Genomic DNA, 26,249 nt, shown 5'->3' on the forward strand with positions numbered 1-26,249 from the left:
TCTCAAAAAAAAGAGAAAGAAAATGAAGAGAATGAGATGTGAATTTATTTTGCTATTAATTTTTTTCTGTTGCTAAAGATTGATACAAATTTTATCATATATCAGGTGAACTAAACAAAATAGTTTCAAGGACTAGAATTTGATTTTCTAGAAGCCTAGGCAAAGTCTCTCTCTCTCTCTCTCTCTTTTTTTTGCATTCTTTAAATTGTTTTAATTGACAAAAATATATTTGTGGTGTACAACATTATGCTTTGAAATACATATACAGAGTGTATGTTGTATGAAGCCTAAATCAAACTAATTAAAATATGCATTACCTCACATATCACTTTTTAGTAGTGAGATACCAGTATTTTAAATAACCTACAAATCAAAATAGTATGATATATCTTGACCATATTGCTTCTTAAAAAATTAGATTTAATTGTAGTTCTCGTCCAAATTTGTTCTCTATTTAGTTGCACCATTCTCTGTATTACCATATACTTTATTCATTTCATAATTTCAAGGTGGAGATTCAAATGAATTACTGTTTTATTGTGATTCATCTGTTTACATGTCTCTGAGTAGCATATGAGCTCCTTGAGAAAAGAACTTTGTTTGACTCACAATACCTAGTTCATAGCTTATGAACTACAGATGTTGAATGAAGAAAATAGAATTTAAATATATAAACAAGTATGTATATCAAAATTTATGATAATACCCAATTTATATGTGTTCCATAATATTCATCCATAATATTGATATATCATATGTATTATGTATGGAGTTCCATATAGATCACCAATATAAATCAAATGCTCTTCACAAAATTCTAAATGACATAGTATTTGGAACCCATAAAACATGTTACACATATCCTTTTTTACATAATATTTTATAACTTGTAAACTAGAGTTACGACACACACACATACTGCACATACACACAAATTCTAGTTCACAGACTATTTACCACAAAGTAATTCCAAGCTGGAGAAATACTGCCTAACGTAAAAGACTGGAGATTGGAGTCAGGCGAACAAATCTGCATTTGAGGTGTACCTAGCACCACCTGAGTGACTTTGGCTGTTTCTTTCTAATCTGAATTTTCTGTGATGTGGAGATATTTCATACCATTCCTAGGGCATTGGTTTAAAGACTGGACGTCGTGCACGTTAAGGGCCTGGCACTTGGAAGGACGCCGTCACTTCACCTCTCTAGATTGCCTTCCTCGGTGATAAACTAAGTAAAGACTGTTTAATTTTTTTAACACATTATGTGTCCCTTGCAGCCAGAGAAACCTACACTGATCTCAACTTTAGCAGTTAAGAGCGTTGGAGTAAAACGGTAAAGACAAAAATACCCGCCTTTCTAACTCAGGACTGCTAAGCCCGCAGGAAGCGCCGGGAGGACCTCCGGTATCCCAGCATGCCCCGCGCAGCACCGGCATTCTTGCCGCGAGTCTCTATGGTAGCGCCTACCGCGGGTGCTGCAGCAACGGTGGCGGCAGTGTTTGGGACGAGTGAGAGTTCCAACTTTCCTACTGCTCTGGGAGGCGTTGGGCGCAGAGGTCGTGATGTCAGAGAAAAAACAGCCGGTAGACCTGGGGCTCTTAGAGGAGGACGACGAGTTCGAGGAGTTCCCTGCCGAAGGTAACCGGCTGGCCCCTTGGCTTCGGGCCGCGCGGGCGGTGACTCAGGCCTCCCGGTGGAGGCGCCCGGGCGCCCGGGGATACCTGCGGGAACACTGGGCTCCCGCGGCCGCCACTCGAGGCCTTGGCACTCAGCCTTCGGTGTGCCCCGACTTCGGGTCGGGGAGCGTCGGGGTGGGACTCTGGCAAGGCCCAACAGCTTCTGCTGCCTCCCTGGAAGGAGTTCGGCGATCCAGACCCTTGCCGGGAGGGTTGCCCACCTCTTCGTTCATGTCTACATAACTTCTTTCCCCCGTTTTCTTTCCGTTTAGCAGCCTGCTTTTGCCAGCTCAAACCTTTCCAGAACTAAACTCTTGGTCCTAGCCATGCCAGAGCTGCTTACTTACAGGATGTCACAGATGAAGCCTGTTAAGTTGGACGGGACGATCAGGTGTTGGGTGCAAAGTTAATGTTATTGCCTTACTCCCATTCCTCACCATTTTTAGTCTTTTCAGACTTACAAGTTTAAGGCGTTATAAGACCCAGAACTTTTGCATTTTGATTAGCTTCAAGGGTAAAGAAAAACTTTAGTTTTTTCATTGTAGGTTATAGCAGATAGCGAACATTTATTGAGTGGCTGCTGTTTTCTGGAACTTGTCCCAGTACTTTGTATTAACATACACCATTTCCACAAATACAGGAAGTAGGTACTGGTGTCTCTATTTTTCAGGTAAAGAAACTGAAGCTTTGCAATAGTTCAGAAACGTTCTTAGTGTCTCATAACTGGCTAGAAATGGTGGAATTGGGACACATGGCCTGATTGATACCAAGGCTTTTAACTTTGCCTATGTAGCTTCTGTTTGTTATACTGCTGTTGTCTGATTGGTTTTCAAAACTGGATGTTATGGTTATGATTCATACATTTTTACTCATAAGAAAAAGAGGTTACTATTGGGCAGCCTTTCTGAAGGTAGTAGGAAGAGAATTGTGGTTAATGGCTTGCATATCTGTTGCATCAAGCAATTACTGCTTCACTAAAATTGTCCTAAGTTGTATATCCCATCATGGTCCTGTTGTGCATAAAACCACATTGCTGGAACATTTGTTCTGTTTATTTGTACTCTAATATTTTCTTTTGTGGAAGAGAACATTAGTATGCATGTGCTAGACAAGCTCATAAACTAACCCAAAACACATTTCAGTTCTGGAATTCATTATATTGTGGGGATTGTTAGCTTTTTGTTTTGGTAGTGGATTTATCTGTTCAGTCATGTTTTCTTTACCTCACTTTCAAGTTATTTTATAATCCTCCAACATAGAGCTGTGTAGTAGAAAACTGGCTTATTGAAGGCAGGATCCACTTTTTGCTCAGACTTCATATTTCAAATAGTATTATTGTCACAAGGCACAGTGTTAGGCGCCTTAATTACACTATATAGTCTGCTTATCACTGACACCCTAAGGAAGTGATAGAGATAAAAAAAAATAAATAAATAAACCCCAATTTGCCATAAGTGTCCAGACTAGTTGAAAAGTTTGACTATCCAATTCAAACTTTGTCTCTAACATTTAGCAGAGTATCTGACATGTAGTAGTTGGTCAATAAATTATTGTTGAATGATTTAAAATAAGTAGTTGCATTTAAAATAAGTAGTTGAGAATCAAAGGCTTAAAAAGCATCTAGAGATAACCGTGTGCCTAGTGATATACTTGATTTTTTTCAGCAACTTTTATTGCATCAGCTTTTGTAGAGTGTATAGTTTGTCCTTGTTTTACAAAGTTTATGTTGTGAGCAGCATTTATTTAAAGTGTTGCTTGTTGCATAGCAAAAAAAAAAAAATCTCAAAGTTAAAAGGAAGAGCAAAGAAAATATTCTTTCTGAAGACAGAAGAGTCACAGTGGATTGGTGTAATAGCATTGAGTAATGTATCATTTATTAGTTTCTTTATGGAATATTTGTTTTCAGTTTTGAATATGTAGAACCTAATTTATTCAGGAAACTTTATATATTAGAATAAAAAACATTTGAAATGCTTTTATTTTGTTCTGATTTCTGTGTTCTCTGATTTATGATTTAGGCAGATTTTTCTTTATTTGAATTATATTTTGCTGGATATGAAATCAGTGAAACCACTCAGATTTACTAATGAAAACTGTTCTGATAAATAACAAAACCAAAAAGAAAGAAATTTTGGAAAAATTTCACCAAAGAATTATTTCTCTTTTGAGACTGTACATTTCTTTTGTGTTTTCTCTTTTAAAACTACATTTCTTTCGTGTTTGACCTAGGCATGGTTTAGGGTCTATTACTCCAAGTGTGATCCATGGACCAGTAGTCTTGGTATTTTCTGGTAGCTTGTTAGAAACACAGCATCTCATTCTTCAAACTAGACCTACTTAATCAGTTTGGACTTTTAACAAGATTCCTAAGATGTGTATGCACATTAAAGTTTGGAAAATTCTATTTTTAAAAAGTGACCTATTTTGAATCTTTTCAGTATATGAGTTTTAAGTTCCATTATTAATGCCCAGATTTATTATCAAGCTTTTTCCCTTCTTTGGAAAATTCTCTTTCTTGTGGTTATCTTCATGGTAAGTATACTATTGACAGTTATAAATATATCACTGACAGATTTAAATTTAAATTCCTGCTGTGGAGGAAGCCTGTAATCATCTGTGCAATCTGTAGGAGGTCTTACTTTCGGGGGCTTTGTGGAGTCTTAGGTGCTCTGGAAAGTGGATGATGTCCACTTTAGGGTAACTTGCAGTATAGAATTTCACACATGAAAGTCATTACTGAAATTAAGGATTGTCCATCTTTTGGGAGTGTTGCAGCTATGTCTTATTCTGGACAAGAACCTGTTTAGTAGGCTATCCGTTTATTCATTTTAAGGAAAAGGAATTTTTATTTTAAAAAGAAACTAAGGTAGCATGTTTTTGTGGAAGCCTCATTGTTTCTTCTCAGTAGTTCTTTAGTGTAAAGTGTAACATCTATCAGGATTCTTAGAAAGTGCAAAGAAACAAATGCTTTTATTTTTTTCCTCCATTATTAGTTCTCCGCGTCTGTGTTACTTTGGAAGTTCCTCACAATTACTCTAATTGATGGGTATGTAATCTACTGGTTGTTAACCAGGAATCGTTAAAAATCATGCTTAGGATCTTTGTGAAGTGCGTTATCCAACTTCTTGACAATTTAAAGAGTAAGTAGGCTTTTTTTGGAATACACTTAAGGTCTTGGACATTATTGATTTTAATATAATTTTGAAGGCTTTGAAATGGTTAGAATATTAGAACTGGAGAGCAACTTAAAGTCTAGAGAAGATTTCATTTTTTATCCATCACACAGGTTGTTGATAGTAGAATCTAAAACTGAAGTACTTGATAGTGAAGTTGAAACTTAGAATACTTTTTCATACCAGGTACTGAAAAGAGTTTTAAATATATTTTTTTAAAGTTTTATTATTTTCCTTTCTCTAACAATTAGAAGTGGATGAGAGTAAAAGTGATAAGGAAATAAGTGGTTCCGCTTCTCTTGTATGAGAATAGAGATGGTTTATTTTAAGAGACATTTTAAAAAATATATATTTAAAATAATTGAGTTTGCCTGCAGCATCAATAATATATTCCAGAGAGTGCTGTTATACTAAGTATTCTATAATTTTTCTATAATCAGTGAAACTGCTGTATAGTCAAGAAATTGAAAGCAGAATACTATCCATCTATCCCCTTGAGAAATTTCTGGATAGGACAACTCTTATTGTTGGGAATCTGTTGAGGCAGACAGTAGACAGGTGATACCTTTATGGTGTCAGTGTTCTAGAACTGAGGCACTCTTATCTCTGCCTAACAAAGTAGGACATCTTACAGTGATTCTTAACCAACGGAATGTTTTCAGATGTCACTTTTACTTGACAGGTGGCAGTGTGTAAAAAACTGCCAAAAGCTAGTGAGTAGAGGCCAAGGATTTTAAGTGTGTACCCTGCACAAAGAAGAATTCTTAAGAAAAATGCCCTTGAAAAATACACAAATACTGTATACCAACTGGACTAAACAATCAATACCCTGTTTCCCCGAAAATAAGACAGTGTCTTATTTTAAGCTGTGCTCCCAAAGATGTGCTAGGTCTTATTTTCAGGGGATGTCTTATCTTTCCTGTAAGTAGATCTTATTTTCGGAGGAGGTCTTATTTTCAGGGAAACAGGGTAGAAGGGTTCCTTAGAATCTTAAATGCAAAGGGTAAATGTCATACACTGTACTAGTCCATTTACCTCGTAGTTGCAGGGTCTTTGCTGTTTGCCACAATATAGTAGACACATTACCAATACTGTCAAACACTTAGTTAAATGGAGATAGCAAGAAATAGAAATAGAAATATGTTACTAAAAATTAAGAAAAAATATATAATCTATATAATTAATGGCAGAATACATATTGAATGTCCATTATTGATAACTGTATGCAAGAATAAAGTTTTTGAAACCCAGAATGGAATAAACATGATAAACCTAGAATCAGACCTAGGTTCAAAACCATCACTCATAAACTTTTAGCTTGTCGACTCATGCTAGTTACTTAACTACTTATTTTAAATGGTTTTATAGTATGTGGATAATTGTACAAGTAACTGCTTATAGTAAAAATTTAAACCTATAAAGCATATAAATTGAAAGCACTATCCTCTCCACCATTCCCTAAAAGATTTTTCATGCTCCAGTGGTAACCAGTGTTAAATGTTTTTAGTTCTTTCTCAGTATCTTTCCAGAATTTATATAAATTGTGTTTAGTTGTATATATCCTTAAATATATACACGACTATCCTATTTTCTCCCATTTGCTTTTTATTAATACATTTTAGACATGCTTTCATCACAGTAATATGAAACTCAGCCTTATGCCTCCATTGTGTGCCTGTTAAATAATGAATTTAACTGCTCTCTTATTGCTAGTTATGTAGGTGGGTTTTTTTTTTTAATATACTACAGCGAATACTCTTACATCTTGGTTTGTACTTTGTTGGTGCTTACTTATAAAATAAACTCCTTGAGTATAAATTGCCAGATCATACCAGCAGATTCATTTTTATTTATTTTTTTAACATGTGCCAATATGAGCATTTCAGATTTGGGATGCTCAGCCATAAGTGTACAATGCACATACTCCAAACTTAAAAAAAAAAACCAAAAAACTGAAATTTTGGTCCCAAACATTTTGAATAAAGGTTATTTGACCTTATGTAATTGACAGATCCCTTTCAGTTTCTCCAGTTGTCTCATTAATGTCTTAATACAGAGCTGTGGGTTACATTCAGTTGTCGTGTCTCTTTAGTCTTCTTCCATTTAAACTTTAGAGTATTTCCTCAGTTTGTCTTTGACTCTCATGATTTTGACATTGTAGAAGATTATATGCCAGTTATTTTATAGAATGTCCCTCGACTAGGATTTGTTTTGTGTTTCCCCACTAGGCTCAGGTTCTGCATCTTGGCAGGAATATCACAGCGGTGATTGATGCTTTGTACCGCTCATTGCATCTTACCAGGTGGAACATGATTCTCATTTGTTCTGTTACTGATGTTCACTTTGATCACTTTATTAAGGAGGTGTTTGTTATGCTTTTTCATTGTCAGATTTCTTATTTTCCTTTCATAATTAATCAGTATGTTGTAGAAAGGGATTTTGATACTATGTAAATTCAGTGTTCCAGTCATCATCAGACTTCCAATTTCTTCATTTATTTAGATCATTGTGGGCTCATGGATTCTGATTCATTAGATTATAACTTATTATTTTGATTCTCATTTTGCCCCATATTTGAACATGAGAAAATCCTTAAGCTGTCTTCTGTGTCCTTTTGACATATCCTCATCATACTTTGTGCATTTTGGCACAAGATACAATCCGAACTAATCTGGTGCTTTGCCTGGTCTAGCCCTCTAATCAGCTGTTCTCCAGTGTAATTTCCTTTTAGTGGAGAATGGTAATTAGAAGGTAAGCTCTTGACTGCAGTTATGCTTATTGTTCTGGGGATATTCCTCTTCCCAGACCCTCAAGTGGAAGGAACTAGGAAATAAACAGGTGTGTGTCCGTGTATAAAATACTGGGTCCAGGTAGGTATTTTCAACTGGAATTCAACATCACAGGGGTCATTCCAGATTTTTGCCTTTCCACATTTGTAACTCTCTTCTCTTGTAATGAGAAACCTAGCTTCCATTATCTTAAATATATTGTCTATCTGCTCATCTCCCTCCCTAAACAATCTTTGCCCTCCCCCTCACAGATGCCCTGCTTAACCCATTTGGGAATCATCATTCTAGCCCAAACCACACCATGCTGTTGGTGTCTGCAGAAATGCCCTGTTTGCTCCACCTGGAGTCTAATGCCTCATCCAGGATTGTGGGCCTTTTAAATTTTGACATATATTCTCAAATTGCCTTTAGAAGAGTTACACCAATTTATTTCCATCTACAGTTCACCTTTTGCTTCATAAGCTTCCTTAACGCTAGATAATAAACATTTTTGAAATCGCATCATTTTGGTTTGGGTTAATTTCTTTGAGATTGACCATTATGTTTTCCTTTGAACTATTACTTTATCCAAAGGTTCTTCATCTGTAGTTTAAGGGTAAGAATGTTTGTTAGCATTGTGAAAAGATTACACAATGGTATTGGTCTGCTTGGAGTGCCATAACACAATAGCATAGACTGGGTAACTTAAACATCAGAAATTAGAAGTATTTAAATTTCAAAAAATATCATTTTTCCATTGTGTGCTCTATTGTGCGTGTCATGTTTGGTAGAAGTGGTATTGTTTTTATTCTGGAACATGTCTCTGCTTGCCTCCCTTACTCCTCAAGTTCCCGAATCATGATTAACACATAATAAATTATTCATTTAATACATGAGGTATAACAGTTAAGTTTGAGAACTTGTCCTAGTAAAAGTGCTGCATACTGAATTCATTGCTGAATATCACTACGGTCACCTTTGAACTATTCCCTTTGGGAAGCTATGCACTGATGCCAGCACCGAGTGCACCCCTCAAGGCAATTTTGGAACTCTTTTTCTGGACTGGCCATCAGCTATCCTATGGAATGTAAAAACATGCAACAAGGATAATGAATGCCACTCAGAAAGACACTGCCACACATCCACATGAACACAGCTGTGAGGCACTGATAGGCCAAGGTTATGAAGCCTTACTGAGTTGTTTGTACAGTGTTAGTGTGTGGTGGCAAGTTTGCCAGCTTAATTGTCAGACCTCTTATGATGACAGCTCTGATGGTCATTTCAGAAAAAGAGTTCCACAATTGCTATGAAGGGTGGACCTAGCACTGGAGTCAGTGCATAGTCTCACCTGCTTCGAAAGTCTATAGATATACTCAGCAATGAGATATGTAGCACTTTTTCTAAAATGAATTCTCAAACTTAATTATCAGACCTTATATATTTGCTGTTTCCTACAAATCTGGTACTAAGTGTTGCTGAGAGAATGATGTTAGCCATCACTTATCAGTACCAAGTGCTTTAAATGCACAATCTCATTTAACCTTAATAGCTCTATGAGACAGGTTTCATACCTAGGGATTAGAATAATTAAATAACTCACCCATGGTCACAGTTAGTGAGAGGCAATACAGAAGCAAATTTGACTTCTCTGTAGATTTTGGTCTTTGAGTGTATTAAATAGTATGTATATAGGACAATGGTTTTCGCACCAAGCTGGAGCTCTTTAGTATTTTGGAGGTGCTTAATGCTTATCCTTGGGTCTGACTCCAAGACCTTCCTCCCTAGCCCCAGTTAAACCAGAGTAATGTTGCTTTTGTCTGTCTTACCTGTTGGGCTTCTTCTGGGTAAGATTTCATTTGGTTTTTCAGAGTGTTAAACTATTGATACTAAATTACAACAGCAGTTCAAAAGAAGCAGAAATTATTTCCAGTTATGTACATGAGGTAGCAACATTTGAACAGAGCTTTCAAAATATAGAAATGTAGGAAAGGGATTTTCAAAAGAAGGGAAAAGGAGTAGATGCTCTGAGGTAAAGAAGAATGCATATATATTTTTTATTTGCTTGTGAAATAGTAGTTGTAAATACAGGTACTTTGGAGTCTCATCATGGAAACATTTAAGCCAAATGACCAGTTTGGACTTCATCCTTAAGTAGAAGTGGGCTTTTTTGTTTATTTTTGTTTGCTTGTTTTGCTTATGACAGCATATGTGTGAGTTTCCGTTAGGCTGCAGGCTGTTTAGGAAACATTACAGCAGAATTAGTTTGAAAAAATAGACTAGAGTCAGGGAGGTTAATTAACAAATTGAAAAAACTCAGGTGAGAACTAAAGGCCTCTGAAATAGGTTATTATTAAGAGGGAAGTGAAGAGAAAGATGCTAGAGGAACATTGGAAGTAGACGTGATGGAGCATTAGGAACTAGTTTGATACAGGGTGTTGGGAATAAGAAATCAGGTGTTGTGATTTTGCACTTGCGCGTCGAAGAATATGCATGGTAGAGTTCAGATTGGCTACCTTTGACTCAGTAATGTGATGGGAGATCAGACAGTGGAACTGAGATGAGTTTAAGGAATGAGGGTTTGGAAAAAATGTTATGCTTTGCGAAATTTATAGAATTAAAGAAAAATAAAAGCAATCAATGAGAATCCACAAAGTAAATCATTCTACTAGATATATATATATATATTTTAAATTATTAATGAAAAGAGTTGTGTTTGAATTCCCTTTTTAATGTAAAAATTATTATAAATAGTAATGTAAGTTTTTTTTTAGCCTCTGTTTCTAGCTACAAATAATTGAAAACTCACCAATGGCAGCCTAGCAACATCGTTCGTGACTTGTTTTTCTTTGTTTGCTCTGAAGTTCCCTACTGACAGTTTTGGTCCTTGTTAGAGAATATATAGTAGTGAAGTGATGCTATGTGAGAAAAAATTTTAATTTGTTTTGTACAGCCTCAACAAGAACACATGTAAATTTATCTCAGAATCCTTAGTTTTTTTTTTTTTTTTTTTTTATTGTTGGGGATTCATTGAGGGTACAATAAGCCAGGTTACACTGATTGTAATTGTTAGGTAAAGTCCCTCTTGCAATCATGTCTTGCCCCCATAAAGTGTGACACACACCAAGGCCCCACCCCCCTCCCTCCTTCCCTCTTTCTGTTTCCCCCCCCATAACCATAATTGTCATTAATTGTCCTCATATCAAAATTGAGTACATAGGATTCATGCTTCTCCATTCTTGTGATGCTTTACTAAGAATAATGTCTTCCACGTCCATCCAGGTTAATACGAAGGATGTAAAGTCTCCATTTTTTTTAATGGCTGAATAGTATTCCATGGTATACATATACCACAGCTTGTTAATCCATTCCTGGGTTGGTGGGCGTTTAGGCTATTTCCACATTTTGGCGATTGTAAATTGAGCTGCAATAAACAGTCTAGTAGATTTGATATAGCTTCATTTTTCTATTCATAAGTGGAATGATGCTGTTTGCATCTGTTGCTGTTCTTTCACACTCACCTATAATGGTCAGTGGACAGTTTAGTATTTTTCTCTTTGTGTAATTTTCTGCATATACATGCACATTTTTTATTTCAGAAACTTGGTTGGAGATTAGGTTGTTTATATTCAAAGTAGCTTTTGGTTATGGAATGAAAGTTTTATGCTCTTGAAAATTGGTATAGAACAGAACATTTGTAACCCGACTTAAAATGAATGGAGTTTCCTCTTTACTTTAATCCAAAGTTGTATACTTCATACCTTTAAGAAATTTGGGAATGTGTATTAGAGGATAGGAAGAGTTAAGTGTTAAAAACACTTGCAATTTGAGAGAAAACCCTTTTCACACTCAACTACCAAGGTGATACTTAGATGAAGCATGTGGAATCTTGGATAGCTCAGATTTTTGAAATTTAAAGCTAGTCACAGATGTAATTCTCAACTGGCAAATGTGAAGAAAGATATATTTGGAGCAAAGTCTTAAGTAATTTAGAATTGCTAGAAACTTATGTATTAGGCATCTGTTGTTGGTTATTTCTCTGACTTTTTAAAATATGGTAATTTTTTTTTAACCAGAACACATCTGGAAGTATACACATTGAAGTAAACACAGCTGTGGTTATTTAAGTGATCGTAATTCTGGCATCACATTTAGTGTTACAGGTAAAGGGTATACTTTATATTGGAAGATGGCATTAGACCTGAAATAGGTATCCTTGTTTGTTTTTATTTTGTCCTTTTTATAGAAGTTATTTCTGGGCTTAAGGCTTTAAGTGATTAGATAAAATTGCATGGTTTTCAGTATCCTGTTATAATTGAAAATTAATACATAATTCAGAGATGTGTTGCAAGAGATGTTAACTAAACCCAGAGATTACAACAGTCACAGCTTTATTTGTTATACTCTTAGTACTAAAAGTTTACATGTATTGTAACTTACATATATTTTGACACATATATACAGCATATATAAATGCAGGAAATGCTATTTGGGGATATTTTACCCTATTATGTTTAAGTGCATAATGTGTATGTGTGTTTTAAGGGATAAGTCACCCAGATTAGAGTACAGTAGTGGGATTATTACTCACTGTAACCTTAAACTCGTGGACTCAAGTGATCCCCTTGCCTCTGTCTCCTGAGTAGCTAGGACTATAGGAGAGCAACACCATGCCAACTATTTTTTTTTTTTTTTTTTTTTTAGTGTTATGTTGCCCAGGCTGGTCTCTAACTCCCAGCCTCAAGTGGTTCTCCCTCCTTGGCCTCCCAAATGCTGGGATTACAGGCCTGAGCCACTCTGAGTCCGGCAGTGAACAAAATAAAGTTTCTATTGAAAATAGATTATAGATTCTGGTTTGTTATTTTGGACACTAATTTTCTTTTTAGTGCTCTTATTAGGTAACTCTGAATGCTTAAATTGTAATTCAAAAGAAAGTTCTGTTTTTTTTTTCCTCTCAGATTCCTCATCTGTGATAATTGGAAGGATGGTATGGTATTATATAGACTTAGCACATCTTACTCCTAGGTAAAAAGAATGTTCAGATTTATAAGATGATTAATGAATTTGACCATGTTTTCCATGTTTTTGGACTTAAAGTGTTAATTTTGAAGTACTGTATAGTAATACCAAAGGAGTAGATTCCTGTCATAAATCTTTTTGGGTGTGTTCTACCTAAAATCTTGTTGACCATACAATACCCCCACCCCACCTCACCCGCACCTCTTAAGGAACCAATTTCTTTTTCTTGGAACTTTATTTCTATTATTTTATACATTATTCCTTTCCTTTTCTTGCCATTAAAATGGTATGATGTGGTAACAGAGGAAGAGATAACTTTTATCCTTATTATAAATGATCATCAGAGTTCAGCTTGATAAACTAAAGATTGTATTAGTCTTAAAATTTAACTGTTGCTTTAAGAATCTTAACTTTTTCTAATTAAGCATTGACACTCCCACAAAATAAGTTATTAACTCTGTTTTACTTCTTGTTGGTGATTCTCTGAGGCATCTGGGTACAAGTTAACAAGTATATTTTTTTTCTTCTTTAAGTTGAAAGAAGTAAAGACAGCTTGAAGACATTTGAATGACATCAAGTAATAACTATTGAAATCAACATTTTGAATCAAATCATAATTAGATAAAAAGTTTCTGGGGGCCTATAATTTTACTGTTCCTGAAAAGACAATTGCTTTAAAAGACAATTAAGGCTCTACAGTATTTTTCAAAGACTTAGAAGATTAGCAGAAAAGTATCAAGTAAATATTCTTATTATTTTATATTTCTAGCTTGAATCTTTTGACACATGATCATTTCCTTTTAGGAACCAGTATGGATGGAAACTACCTACCTATCAGTTTAGAAAGCTGATTAGTTGGAAGTGGTTCAGGCTAACTAGAGGGCTGCTTGTTATCTTCGAAACTTAAAACATTGTATCTTGAGTTGTCACACTCTACTCAAGAACATAGTATCTAGTTTTTATTCCAATGATTTTTGGGAACATTAAACTCCATTAGGTATCTTCATGAAGACTATTTAAAATATTCATAAAACAGATACTTAATTTTGACATTTTCTTTTCTTGGTTCAACCCAAATAGCATATTTAATTAAAGCTTGAGGTTTAAGCTGGGAGATAATGGTAATACATATGTATTTTCCAAATACTCTTAAATAAAAGCTGGAGTCTCAGTCTGAACCGCCCCTCTACCACTACCAAAAGGAAAGAAGAAAATGTAGAAAACCGAACACTACTTATAACATTTCTCTTTACACATATTTAAATTCAGCCTTTGTTTAAAAATCTAAATGTTTACTTTGATGATAAAGGACAAATACTAGTGATGGCTTATAATTTGGTCTGCGTTTTAAGATCTGTATATGAGTTACCCTTAATGTTTTTTTAGCAGTTTTGAATGCCATGCTGTGTCCTCTTGCTACTTAACTTGCTTTAGGATTGTTGGTGCTGTGTTTTGAAAGATTATGAAATAGCACTTATAAAAGTGAGCTCAAAGAAAAATCAGTGAAGTGAATAAATTTTCATGGCAAGTAGAATTTTTGTTTTCTCTTTTAGATAATATGCAGATTCAAGAATTGTGAGAACAAGCCAGTATAGACTTAGAAATTTAAGGAAGAAGATTGCCATTTCTCATAGATACTGTATTGGCTGTTTTTGGATTGTGAGAGTGTTAAGTAGCAAACTTTCTGAAGTTTCTGTAATTGTGGAAATAATGTCTGAGAAATTTTCAGATAGCATCTATTTGTGTTTCTAGACTGGGCTGGCTTAGATGAAGATGAAGACGCACATGTCTGGGAGGACAATTGGGATGATGACAATGTGGAGGATGACTTCTCCAATCAGTTACGGTAAGTGTTGAGTGAGATTTGTATTGTAGTTCACTGTTAGTTATAATCATGAAATATATAATGTATATAAATTACTGACCTCCTGAAAATTACTAAATATTTTTAAAATAGGTTTTTCAGTTATGCAGAGTAACTGATACATTGTTTCATCTCCTGTGTTTCTGAGCATGAATACTTCGTGTAATTGCATATAACTTTTTGTTCTTTGTAGTCTTTCACAAATGTAATTATGTAAAAGAATATTTGCTATTTTTTATCCTTCTGGGTCCAGTTCTGTAAATATTAATTTTCTGCCAATATCGAATAACTCAGTGGGAAATAGAATCATAGAGTGCTGGGGCCCTAGAAAATCATAGGTTGGTGATTTTCAAACGGGTGAATATTGGGGTTGTGGGAGTGTCCTTTTTCATGTTCATGTCCAGATCTACCTAATTTTATTTATTGAGGTGAGATTTATATAGCAAAATTAACCATTTTTAAATGTACAATTCAGTGGTGTCTAGCACATTTTCAATATTGTGCAACTATCATCTCTATTTAGGTCCAATATTTTTAGCATCCCCCAAAGAAATATCCATTAAGCAGTCATTATGCATTCCCCCTTCCCCTCTCCACTGGCTACAGCTTATCTGCTCTTTATCTATGGATTTGCCTAGTCTGGATGTTTTATATATAAATGTGATCGTACATTCTGTGACCTTGTGTGTCTAGCTTTGACTTAGCATCCATGGTTCATCCATATTGTGGCATTTATCAATACTTTATTTTTTTATGGCTAAATGGATGTTATATGGATGCCATATTTTATTTATTCATTCATTTGATAGACATTTAGGCGTTGCAAATGGTGCTTCTATGAATATATATGTACATGTATTTGTCTGAGTATTTATTTTTAATTCTTTTTATTACATACCTAGATCAATTTGTTGGGTCATATGGTAATTCTATATTTAACTTTCTGAGGAACTGCCAAATTGCTTTCTACAGTGGCTAAATAATTTTACATTCCTACTGGCAATGTACGAAGGCTCTAGTCTCTTCACATTCTCACCAAAACTTTTTTCTTCTTCTTTTTTTTTTGTAATAACTATCCTTTCTGAAGGATGCGAAGTGTTATCTCACTATTGCTTTTATGTGCATTTCCCTAATGACTGATCTCTTTTTGTGCTTGTTGACCATTTGAATATCTTCTTTGAAGAAATGTCTATTCAAGTCCTTGCCAATTTTTAAATTGAATTTGTTTTTATTGTTGAGATGTAAGTTTTTTTTTTTTTTTACATATTCTGGGTATTTGGACCCTGATCAGATATGAGATATGTGATTTGCGAATTTTCTCTTATTCTATTGGATTGTCTTTTTACTTACTTCTAAGCATCCTTTGCACAAACATTTTTAAAATAGATGAAGATTAATGTTATCTGTTTTTTCTCTTATTGTGTTTTTGGTGTCATATCTAAGAATGCATTGCCAAATTCAAAGTAATGAAGATTTACTCCCCGCCCCATGTTTTCTCTAAGGGTTTTATAGATTTAGCTCGTATAGGTAAGTTTTCGATCCTTTTTAGTTTGTTTTTTTTTAGAGAGTGTGAAATAGTGCAACTCATTCTTTTGCTTATAGATGTCTAGTTGTCCCAGCACTGTTTGTTGAAGAGATTTCTTTCCTCTAATTTGATTTTGATTTATTTAGATCATATTTATCTGTCTTGGCCACAGGATGGTTAAGCAGACTGCCACCTACTTTGTTCAAATCAAAATATAGAAGGTCTGTTTTATACTTCTAATTTATTACTCTAGTATACTTGTTCAAAGATGAAGTGAGATAGGGTGGCACCTGTGGCTCAGTGAGCAGGGCGCAGGCCCCATATACCGAGGGTGGCGGGTTCAAACCCAGGCCCGGCCAAACTGCAACAAAAAAATAGCCGGGCGTTGTGGCGGGTGCCTGTAGTCCCAGCTACTCGGGAGGCTGAGGCAGGAGAATCGCCTAAGCCCAGGAGTTGGAGGTTGCTGTGAGCTGTGTGAGGCCATGGCACTCTACCAAGGGCAATAGAGTGAAACTCTGTCTCTACAAAAAAAAAAAAAAAAAAAAAAAAGATGAAGTGAGATAATTTATAATAATTTTAAAAATTATTTTTGATAGTGGTACAGTAACACCTGTTTCCACAATGCATTTTTATAAATTATTTTAAAATTAATAAATAATTTTATTAAAATGGGTATGGGGACTATACATGTGTTTGATATATACGTTTTTGTTAAATGGGTACACCGTATAATGCTGACATCAGGGATTTCAGTGTGCCTGCCACCTGGACAGTGTTCATTGTACCCAATAGGTAAGTTTTTATGTCTTTCCCATTCCCAGCCTTCCCCCTTCTTAGTTTCCCATATCCTTTACATTTTTTTTTAACACTGCATTTTTTTTTTTTTTTTTTTTTTGTAGAGACAGAGTCTCACTGTACCGCCCTCGGTAGAGTGCCGTGGCGTCACACGGCTCACAGCAACCTCTAACTCTTGGGCTTACACGATTCTCTTGCCTCAGCCTCCCGAGCAGCTGGGACTACAGGCGCCCGCCACAACGCCTGGCTATTTTTTTGTTGCAGTTTGGCCAGGGCTGGGCTTGAACCCGCCACCCTCGGCATATGGAGCCGGCACCCTACTCACTGAGCCACAGGCGCTGCCCAACACTGCATATTTTTAAAATGGGCTTAAAACCCTACATTCTAAAGACTTCTTAGCATTTTGCTGCCGATTGGTAATGATTTTTCCCATCTACTTTCTTTACTTTTTAGAAATAGTGCAGTAGTACTTTTACCATTACTCTGATCCTTCGTAGTTTGCCATTTCCATTTCTCAATGATTGCTGACTTTGATTTTTGACTATATATTTTTGATTCTTCCTGTACCCTGAGATGTAATTGTTCAGAGTTTTAAGACTTTCCTGCTTTAACACAGTTTAGAATTATCTGACCTTAGTTTTCCATTTTGCCTTAATAATGATTTTCCTTTTATACTATAATGGACAAAATAAGAACCATAGCCATTGAACAGTAATCCTCCTTTTTTTCCAAAATCTGTTAGTATTACATCATCTACTCCAAGCTCTTGGAGCTCTTTCTTCTCATTCTTTTCTTTTCTTTTTTTTTTTTTTTTTTATTAAATCATAGCTGTGTACATTGATATATTCATGGGGCATCATTCACTAGCTTCACAGACCGTTTACCAAGTTTCACATATACACTTGTAAGATGCACCGCTGGTGTAATCCCACCAATCCCCTTCCCTCTGCCCACCTCCCCCCTCCCTCCCCTCCCATTCTCCCTTCCTCCTATTCTTAGGTTGTAACTGGGTTATAGCTTTCATGTGAAAACCCTTTTTGTTTTTACGGATCTCAGTTCTAAGATCAGATTCTATGTGTACACATATGTGCCCTTTCTTTTTGCATTTATTTTGGTTATATCCTTTAAAAACTGAGCCACGTCAGAGAATACCTTGCTGCCTATTTAAAAATATGCATTCCCTTTTATTTTTCATTGGAATTAATTATATTGTATATTATGCTATTAGAATATTTATTTTCAGACCTATTAAAGTTGTTGATCTCTACTTCATTTTCTTAATACCACATCTGGTTTTTTTCCTAATCTTCTTGAAATTTTAAAGTTGAAGCAAAATAAGTATTCTTCTTTTGCCATTTAAGAGTCAAATTACTGCATAATTTTTATTTCTTTTGTGTCTTTCATTAGCACTTTCATCTTAAAAATCAACCAAAAATTGATTTTTTGGCGTGGCACTTGTAGCATAGTGGTTATGGTGCCAGCCACATACACCGAGGGTGTCAGGTTCAAATCCGGCCTGGGCCAGCCAAACAACTGCAACAAAAAAATAGCTGGGCATTGTGGCAGGTGCCTGTAGTCCCTGCTACTTGGCAGGGTGAGGCAAGAGAATCGCTTAAGCCCATGAGTTTGAGGTTGCTGTGAGCTGTGATGCCACAACACTCCACTGAGGGTGACATAGTGAGACTCTGTCTCAGAAAAATTGATTTTTATCAGAAGACTTTCAGTAGTAAATAAATTCATAATTGTATTTCTCATCACTATTACATGTACAGTCAACCTTTTTACTGGTTTAGAAATAGCACATTATCTATTTTTTGTGGCTTATTGTTCTTCTGATACACCTTTGCAGTGTTCTTATGTTCTTTGTTAATGTTTCTGCCTTTAGGTTGATGGATTTATATGTGTTTAAATCTTGATAACTTCATTAGTGAATAAGGATTTTCTTTTATTTTCTGATTTGAGTCATGAATTTTACCCACTAAGGTTAGGTTGTTGATACATTGCCAGCGCTGTCAAATAGAACTGACTGTAGTGATGGAAATGTTCTATAAGCTGCACTGTGCAATCACATGTGGCTGTTGAGCACGTGAAATGTGCCTAGAGCATCTGGGGAACTGAATTTTTTATTTCTTTTAAATAGCCACTTATGACTAATAGCCACAGACTTAGAAATCCTTCCTTTTAAAAATAAAAATGTTTCTCAATAGGTCTACTGCAAAAATGTTCTTCCTAGTCTTTTTGTGAAATGCGTGGAGACCCTTAATGTGTCACAGTAAAGGACAGATTATTGTTTTGTGGCATTGTTGGGTCCTAATCCCATCTAACTTTGGAGAGTCTGCTTAGAGTAGAGTCAGTCAAACTGCTTGTGTTCCTGACCCAGATTTGCCTCGTATTTAGGCATACCAATGTTGGGCAAGTCATTTGGCCTTTCTTTGACTAACTTTTCTTATCTATAAAATACATATAATTAGTACTTTAAGAGCTATTACAAGGATTAGATAAGTATAATATGTGTAAAGTGCCTAGATTATGGTAAGTATGTGTTTTGTTTTGTTTTTTGAGAGTCTCACTATGTTGCACTAGGCTAGAGTGCTATGGCATCTTAGCTCACAGCACCTTCAAACTTGGGTTCCAAGTGATCCTCTTGCCTCAGTCTCCCAAATGGGTGGGGCTACAGGCACCCCAACGATGCCTGGCTAATTTTTCTATTTTTAGTAGAGACAGAGTCTTGCTCTTGCTCAGGCTTGTCTCAAACTCCTGAGCTCAAGCAATCCACTCGCCTTGGCCTCTTAGTGTGCCAGGATTACGTCAGCCACGGAGCCCTGTTTGTGGGAAGTATATTCAGCGGTTCTCAACCTGTGGGTCACGACCCCTTTTTAACAATGAAAATACATCCCGCATGTCAGATATTTACATTACGATTCATAACAGTAGCAAAATTACAGCTATGAAGTAGCAATGAAAGTAATTTTATGGTTGGGGATCACCACAACATGAGGAACTGTATTAAAGGGTTCGCGGCATTAGGAGGCATTAGGAAGGTTGAGAACCACTGTGTTAAATAAATAGAAACTGTCCATATAGCAGGCTGCCCACTTCCATGGTCTTCTGTCTTTCTCAGTGTAATAACCTTTAACAAATAAAAGTAGAAAGAATAAGGCCACTTTGTGTTTCCAAATAATTTAAGTCATCTAGTTTTGCTGCTTCTGGTATAATTTGTTTCTCTACTTAGCAGGAGAAATAGATAGTAGCATTAGGATTTTCTTAATGCTATATCCCATCCTATATAATAAAAACTTCAAGAAGCCAGTATAGATACAGCCTCAGTCATAAAACTGAGCTAGTTCCTTAGATAGTAAGAGAAATTCTCAAACCTGGTGGTGGCCATTATTAGTCTTTTTTTTTTTTTTTTCCTCCATCTATTCTTTCTGTGTCCTGTGATGTTTGTTCCAGTTGTGCTGGGTTTCTTCCCTCTTTCTTGTCTTTGTTGGATTTTTTTCATTCAACAGCCTCCTCATATTAGTGTTCTTGTTCTATGTTTTACACTTAGAGGCTTATCATCTTTAAGAATTTGGCTGATACAGAAGCATTTTATCATCTCTTTGTTTATATGTAATTTAATAAATGTAATTTGGTGACTGTCATTCGTCAGGAAGGTAAATAGACACAAACCAGACAGACAGATTTTGTATAATTGTTACTTAAACCTTAGATTGAACTTCAGGGTTTTGTTAAAATAGGAGAAAGTAAATGATTTACAGTGATTTTGTAAAAGGAAGCAGGAAACTAATGTTTAAGAAAGTTTTAAAGTTATTTTCATATTACAAAGGAAAGGTATAAAATTTTTAGCATGAGATAACATTCGAAGGCAATACCACATTCTGTAAATATTGCTAACAGTTTTTGCAAGGAATATTTGAAGAACTTCATCAATGAAAATAGAAGCTTTTAACTTTTCCCTTTAGCCGGTTCTACATTAATGTGTGCTACATGCTATTTGTATAACTTTCCCTTGTCTAATCCCGAAAGGATGTAAGTTGTTACATATGAAGGACAATTATTATAATCTTCAGTTTTCTGATGGGAGGCGAAGGAAGAACCCAAAAGAAGCCATTTAGTTAGGAAAGGAAAGGCCAGAGTTGGAGGCTCAACTGGACTCTTGACTCCTAATCCATTGTTTATATTACCAGTCCATATTGCACCCTACCAGACTACTATGATTTATTTGACTAATCTTTTGTCTTTAATATAACTCATGGAAATTAGGTAGGTATCTATAATATAGAGTACTGTAAAAAATTTAGGAAAGGAAAGGAATTTGGGGAAGTGAATAAATATTATGTATCATTCCTGCCATCTGTTTTTTTTGCATTGTGTTTGCATTGCATATTGTGATAGGTTGTCTAAGCCAAATTATTCTTCAGAACAAATATATTTTATCTTGTTGGAGGTAATGATGTAGATTACCTCTTATGTAAAATATTAACCATAATTTAAATTTATTCAATGTTTTATTATAGATTGGCCTTTTAATAATTTTGTCATAAACTTCTATAACTGTTCACAGTTACTGGTGATATTTGGAATGAGAGTTTAAAAAGTTGGAGTTGATTAGAAAGCTAAGCTTCTTTGTACAAATGCTTTATAGAAGGCAGATCAACGTTTGCAGCTGACATTCTCAAAATGTGACTGAAACTTAAAAGGCGTATAAATTATTTCGAATACAAAAGTGTCTTATGTAAAATATAAAATTTACATAATATGTAAATTATAAAATTTTGAGGGAGGGGGGTGGGGCCTTGGTGTGTGTCACACTTTATGGGGGCAAGACATGATTGCAAGAGGGACTTTACCTAACAATTGCAATCAGTGTAACCTGGCTTATTGTACCCTCAATGAATCCCCAACAATAAGAAAATAAATAAATAAATAAAAAAAAAGAAAATTAGGAAAGTAAAGCCTTCTTTAACATTCTATGATTTTTATTGTATTTATTTTGCCAGTATAGTTAATGCAGAAAACTTTCACACACCTTTAAATTTAATTAATAATAGTTTCTTGTTTAGAGAGAGAGATGTCAATATGGAATACTATCTCTTTATTCTTTTTATGTATATGACAGTAATACCTATTGTGGTTAATGTCTCAAAATTTATGTTTAGATATTTATAAGGAACAGAAAATTTGTGTATTGGGGGGATAGCTGTAAATCCCTCACTTTTTTGTAAATAAATTTATAAGAAAATTAAGAAAGATGGAATATAACTAATGGAAAAAACAAAATTTTGTTGATATTGTATTGACTCATCTAATTTTCCCTTACATAGATTTCTTTGGGGGGACTAAAAGAAAGCTATTCACTAGTATTTCAAAATTTTGCCTCAGGCTTAGTTCATTTATTAATTGTATTATTTCTATGAGAAATCTGTTTGTTTTAAAGAATGTCTAGTGATAATTGTTTTTTGTGTTTTATTGTAGGGCTGAACTAGAGAAACACGGTTATAAGATGGAGACTTCATAGCATCCAGAAGTGTTGAAGTAACCTAAACTTGAACTGTTTATTAAATTCTAGGATAGAAAACCAAGGATGAAACTTAAAAAAAAATATGTTTATTTCATTATTTGATTTATTTTTGTTTTTGTAACAAAAATAAATGTTTTGATCTAATCTTGGTTTGGTTCAGAAGTCTTGATCTTTCACCTCTAATTGTTAATTTTCTTCTTTTTTTAATTTGCAGAATATTATGGGGTGCAAACATTTTGGTTACATATAATCCTTTTGTGCCATTTGAGTCAAAGTTATAGGTGTGTCCTTTGGTCATGTAGCATGCATTATACCTGTTAGATGTAAATGTACACATCTTCATCTCCCACCCCCCCACCCCAAGCAGTTTTCTTGTCATGAGTTTTCAGAGACTTCTTTTTTTGAGTTAACAGGCTCAGGTTAAATGATCTGGGGCTAGAATTCATTTGACACCCATCTCAGTACTTTCTTAAACCACATTAAATAAATATTCTGTGTTATAAAGTACTTCTTTTACATTACATTGAACCTTAATGTCATCTGTGTTTTGATAATTTAGGCAACATTTGCTGACATTTGTACATTGACCCTTCAAAACCTGTGTTTTTAAAATATTAATATATATATTTTATATTGCTGTAATTTACTTAATTCCTGAGCCATTAATAATCTTATTAATGTTAGTGTATTACTAGTACTTAAAGTGTGAAGCAATTTGCTCACAGTCCTAAGAACTTTGTCTTCTGTTCAAGTTAATAAAGTGGGCTCAGGATACTTTATCAACAAGTATATATTCCTAGTACATTAATTTAGTGTAATTAAGATTCTGCAAAGGATAGCTGTTGCCACGTTTACTTTAATGAACGGGAGGGAGATTTAATATAGTTTGCAAATATTCTTTCTGATGACTTAAAAATGGAGCTAATATGTAGTTTTTATTAGGAATATTTTCGAACGTAAATGTTTTACTGAAGAAGAATTGTAAACACTGTTGTTTCAAGTGTACATAAAATTTATATAGCATAATGTAGAATAGGAGTTAGGCACCTGAAATATAAGTTACCCCTTGAAGTGATTTTGAGCATAAATATGTTTTCTCTACCTCAGATAAGCATAAATCTACTTTGCTTATCCGACACAGCTGCTTAGGTGATCAAATGGAATAAGGTGCACAAAAGAACTTTGGAAAAGTATAAAAATTTTATATGTGTAACTGACGTTTTTATAGCTCTAAAGAGGCACAAGCAGCCATGCTAATGGAACATTGAGAAATATTTTGTTGTATGTTTTCTCAGTATTTTGGTGAGTCGGTAGAGGATCACTGTTGTTCCTCATATAAGTGGTCACCTTGACAGTGTCTGATCAATACCCAGAGTGATGGCCACTTTATGTGACTTGAGTTTAAACTATTAAGGTATAATTTTGAACCCTCAAAGGAATTGGGCAGAGGCTTTGTTGAGTTATTTGTGGTTATCAAAGTATTTTGTCCTTAAATATAAAAATGTAGTTTAGGAATTTTTTGTTGTTGTTCTTAAGACTTGTGTACCTGAATATTGGCATTTGGCATGAGGATGAAAGTTATAGGAAGGGAGACTGGTCAGGCAGCTCAAAAAAGTTATTTTTATGGAATTTTATAATTTACACATTTCTTTTTTCCTTTTAATCTTGACAGTGCCCCACCCTGTGAAGTAGGCAGGAGGGGCCTGTCTATTGTAAACATTTTATCAAATAGAGAACAGTTTCACAGTATGGAAGTAAAGGGAACCAGGATTGCAATAGCTAACAGGTGGAAGGTGTAGAGCTAGAATCCATATTTCCTTCACGATATTTTAAAAAGTGCATGTGTTCTGGTGTATGTTCAGGGTTTGATTCATAATTTGGCCACTATTAGTGGTCTGCTATTAAGGAATTTTCAGAGTTACCTGGGAACAGTTTTCCTGATCTAGGAAATGGAAAGAATCCCGGGAGAGTTGAACTGAAGATTAAGGAAATAATGATTAATATAGTGGTGATGATCAATAAATCTTCTTTACTGAGCTATGCTACTGCTTATATGGATGGTTCCTTACCTCCTCTTAGTAATGAACGCTTTAACAGTGCTTACTGCATACTAGACATCATTTTAAGCTATTTATATGTCTTAGTCTTCACAACAACCCTGAGCGAGGTATTGTCTTCTGCATTTCCCAAGTGAAGAAACGGAAGCACCAGGAGGCTATGTGATTTGCTCATTGTCACTCAACTGGGAAGTGGTGAAAAGCTCTTCAAATGTGGGCAGTATTCTGTTCAATGCTGGATTTCTTTTTCAACAGCACCTAATACAGTTTCTTCTACACAAGTACTCCTTCAGTTTTAGTTGAATGCATATGTGGAGAAATGAAATAGTTGTATTGATACAGACATAAATGTTTGTTAGTGATGACTCCCTTTTTTCCTCTGTAATTTTTCATAATCACTTCCTAATTTGATAGTTCAGTTCCATTAGAAACAAACATGTAGATGTAATGGTGGTCAGCAGTTTTCATTAGGCCTCTGTTTGGAATTGCTGTGGGATGCCATGTCCCTTCATCCTTTTCCCACTAGATACTTAAAGGACTATAATAATGTGCCAGCTACTGATAATGCCTTTTATGACATTTGCTATATTTTTAAAAGCAATCCAAATCCTTTCTGTCCACACTGTCCAAGTTGAAAGCGGGAACATATCCCACCATTTTGATGATGCTGGGGATTGGCCTCGGGTTTTCTAGCTACTTTAATGGCTCCTCTTGGCTTGGGTTCATCTAATATCGATACATTTTTTCAGTCTCAGTTCTTCTAAACAAAAAAATTTCATGTGTATGATTTCAAATCTCTGTTATCTGTTTTGGCCTGTCCCCCAAACTCTAAACCCATATATTCAACTAGTAACCTGATTTTCTCTTTAATGTCTGAGTATCTTAAAGCAGACTTAGTGAAGAGAGAAGTTTTGATTATCCTCAAACCTGACCTTTCCTCCTGTCTTCCCCATCTTAGTAAATAATGCACCTTTTCTATCCAGTAGTTGAAGCCAAAAAGTGTCCTTGAAGCCTTTGTTCCTTCTGTACCCAATCTGTTACCAAGCCCTGTCAACTCTCTCTCCAAAGCATATTTCATGTAGTTGATACCACTGCTTGCTTACTCAGCGTCCATTCCCCCTTCCTCTTTCCTAACATGTCCTAATTTTTCCCCCTCAGTTCTCCCCATCCTTACTTCACATAGGCCATGTGATTCAAGACAAGCCAACATTATTCACAGCTCAGGGTGAGTTCTGCCTAATTCCATTTCCCTTGCAAGCAATTGAATAGACAGCTTCAAATAAGTCTGGACTAACAAAACAAGGGGTTAGGGGGCATCTGGCAAAGAGCAATCCTGCCTCATAAAATAGTCACATGAAGCCAACCTGTCTCTCCAAATATAAATATGAGAGCATCAAGTCTCAAAAGCATCAAAGTCTCAAGTGGCAGTCTTCTAACAACCACTTCAGTTTGAGGGTGAAGATGATTAGTTTGGAAGAATATGATTCTCTCGTAATGTCCTTGAGCCTGCTATAGGAGTAAGTTTCCTGTAAAATAAGCTTACAAATTTCCCTGTTAAAGCATCTTAGGGCCAGCGTTTGGTTACTTGTGCCAGAAAAACCCTGATGCATTCAGAGTATATTTACTCCCATTACTGGTATCACTCACTAGGATCTGCAGTGATCACGAAAATATTCGGGCATCCTACTTCCACTTTGTCCTACTTTCTATTCTGGAAAATAGGGGTCTTGTTGCCCTTTTCTTTAAATGCTATCAGAGCCTTTTAAAGCAGCATCTGTAGTAAAATTTAAACTGCTTATAAAGCCCAGTGTGGTCTGGCTTCTTCCTATTTTGTTGACACTGCTTGATTTTCA

The 26,249-nt window shown here is 35.2% G+C and overlaps 1 protein-coding gene across 1 annotated transcript; it reads left to right on the plus strand.

Moving 5' to 3' along the window:
• The first annotated feature begins 1,439 nt into the window (after positions 1–1,439).
• On the plus strand, positions 1,440–22,488 carry SEM1 (SEM1 26S proteasome subunit). Its single transcript, XM_053553791.1, has 3 exons — positions 1,440–1,636; positions 14,384–14,477; positions 22,294–22,488. The coding sequence occupies exons 1-3, from the start codon at positions 1,561–1,563 to the stop codon at positions 22,334–22,336; spliced, it is 213 nt and encodes a 70-aa protein (XP_053409766.1). The 5' UTR covers positions 1,440–1,560; the 3' UTR covers positions 22,337–22,488.
• Positions 22,489–26,249: the final 3,761 nt, after the last annotated feature.

The sequence above is a fragment of the Nycticebus coucang genome, chromosome 11, assembly GCF_027406575.1.
Source record: "Nycticebus coucang isolate mNycCou1 chromosome 11, mNycCou1.pri, whole genome shotgun sequence".
Taxonomy (NCBI): Eukaryota; Metazoa; Chordata; class Mammalia; order Primates; family Lorisidae; genus Nycticebus; species Nycticebus coucang.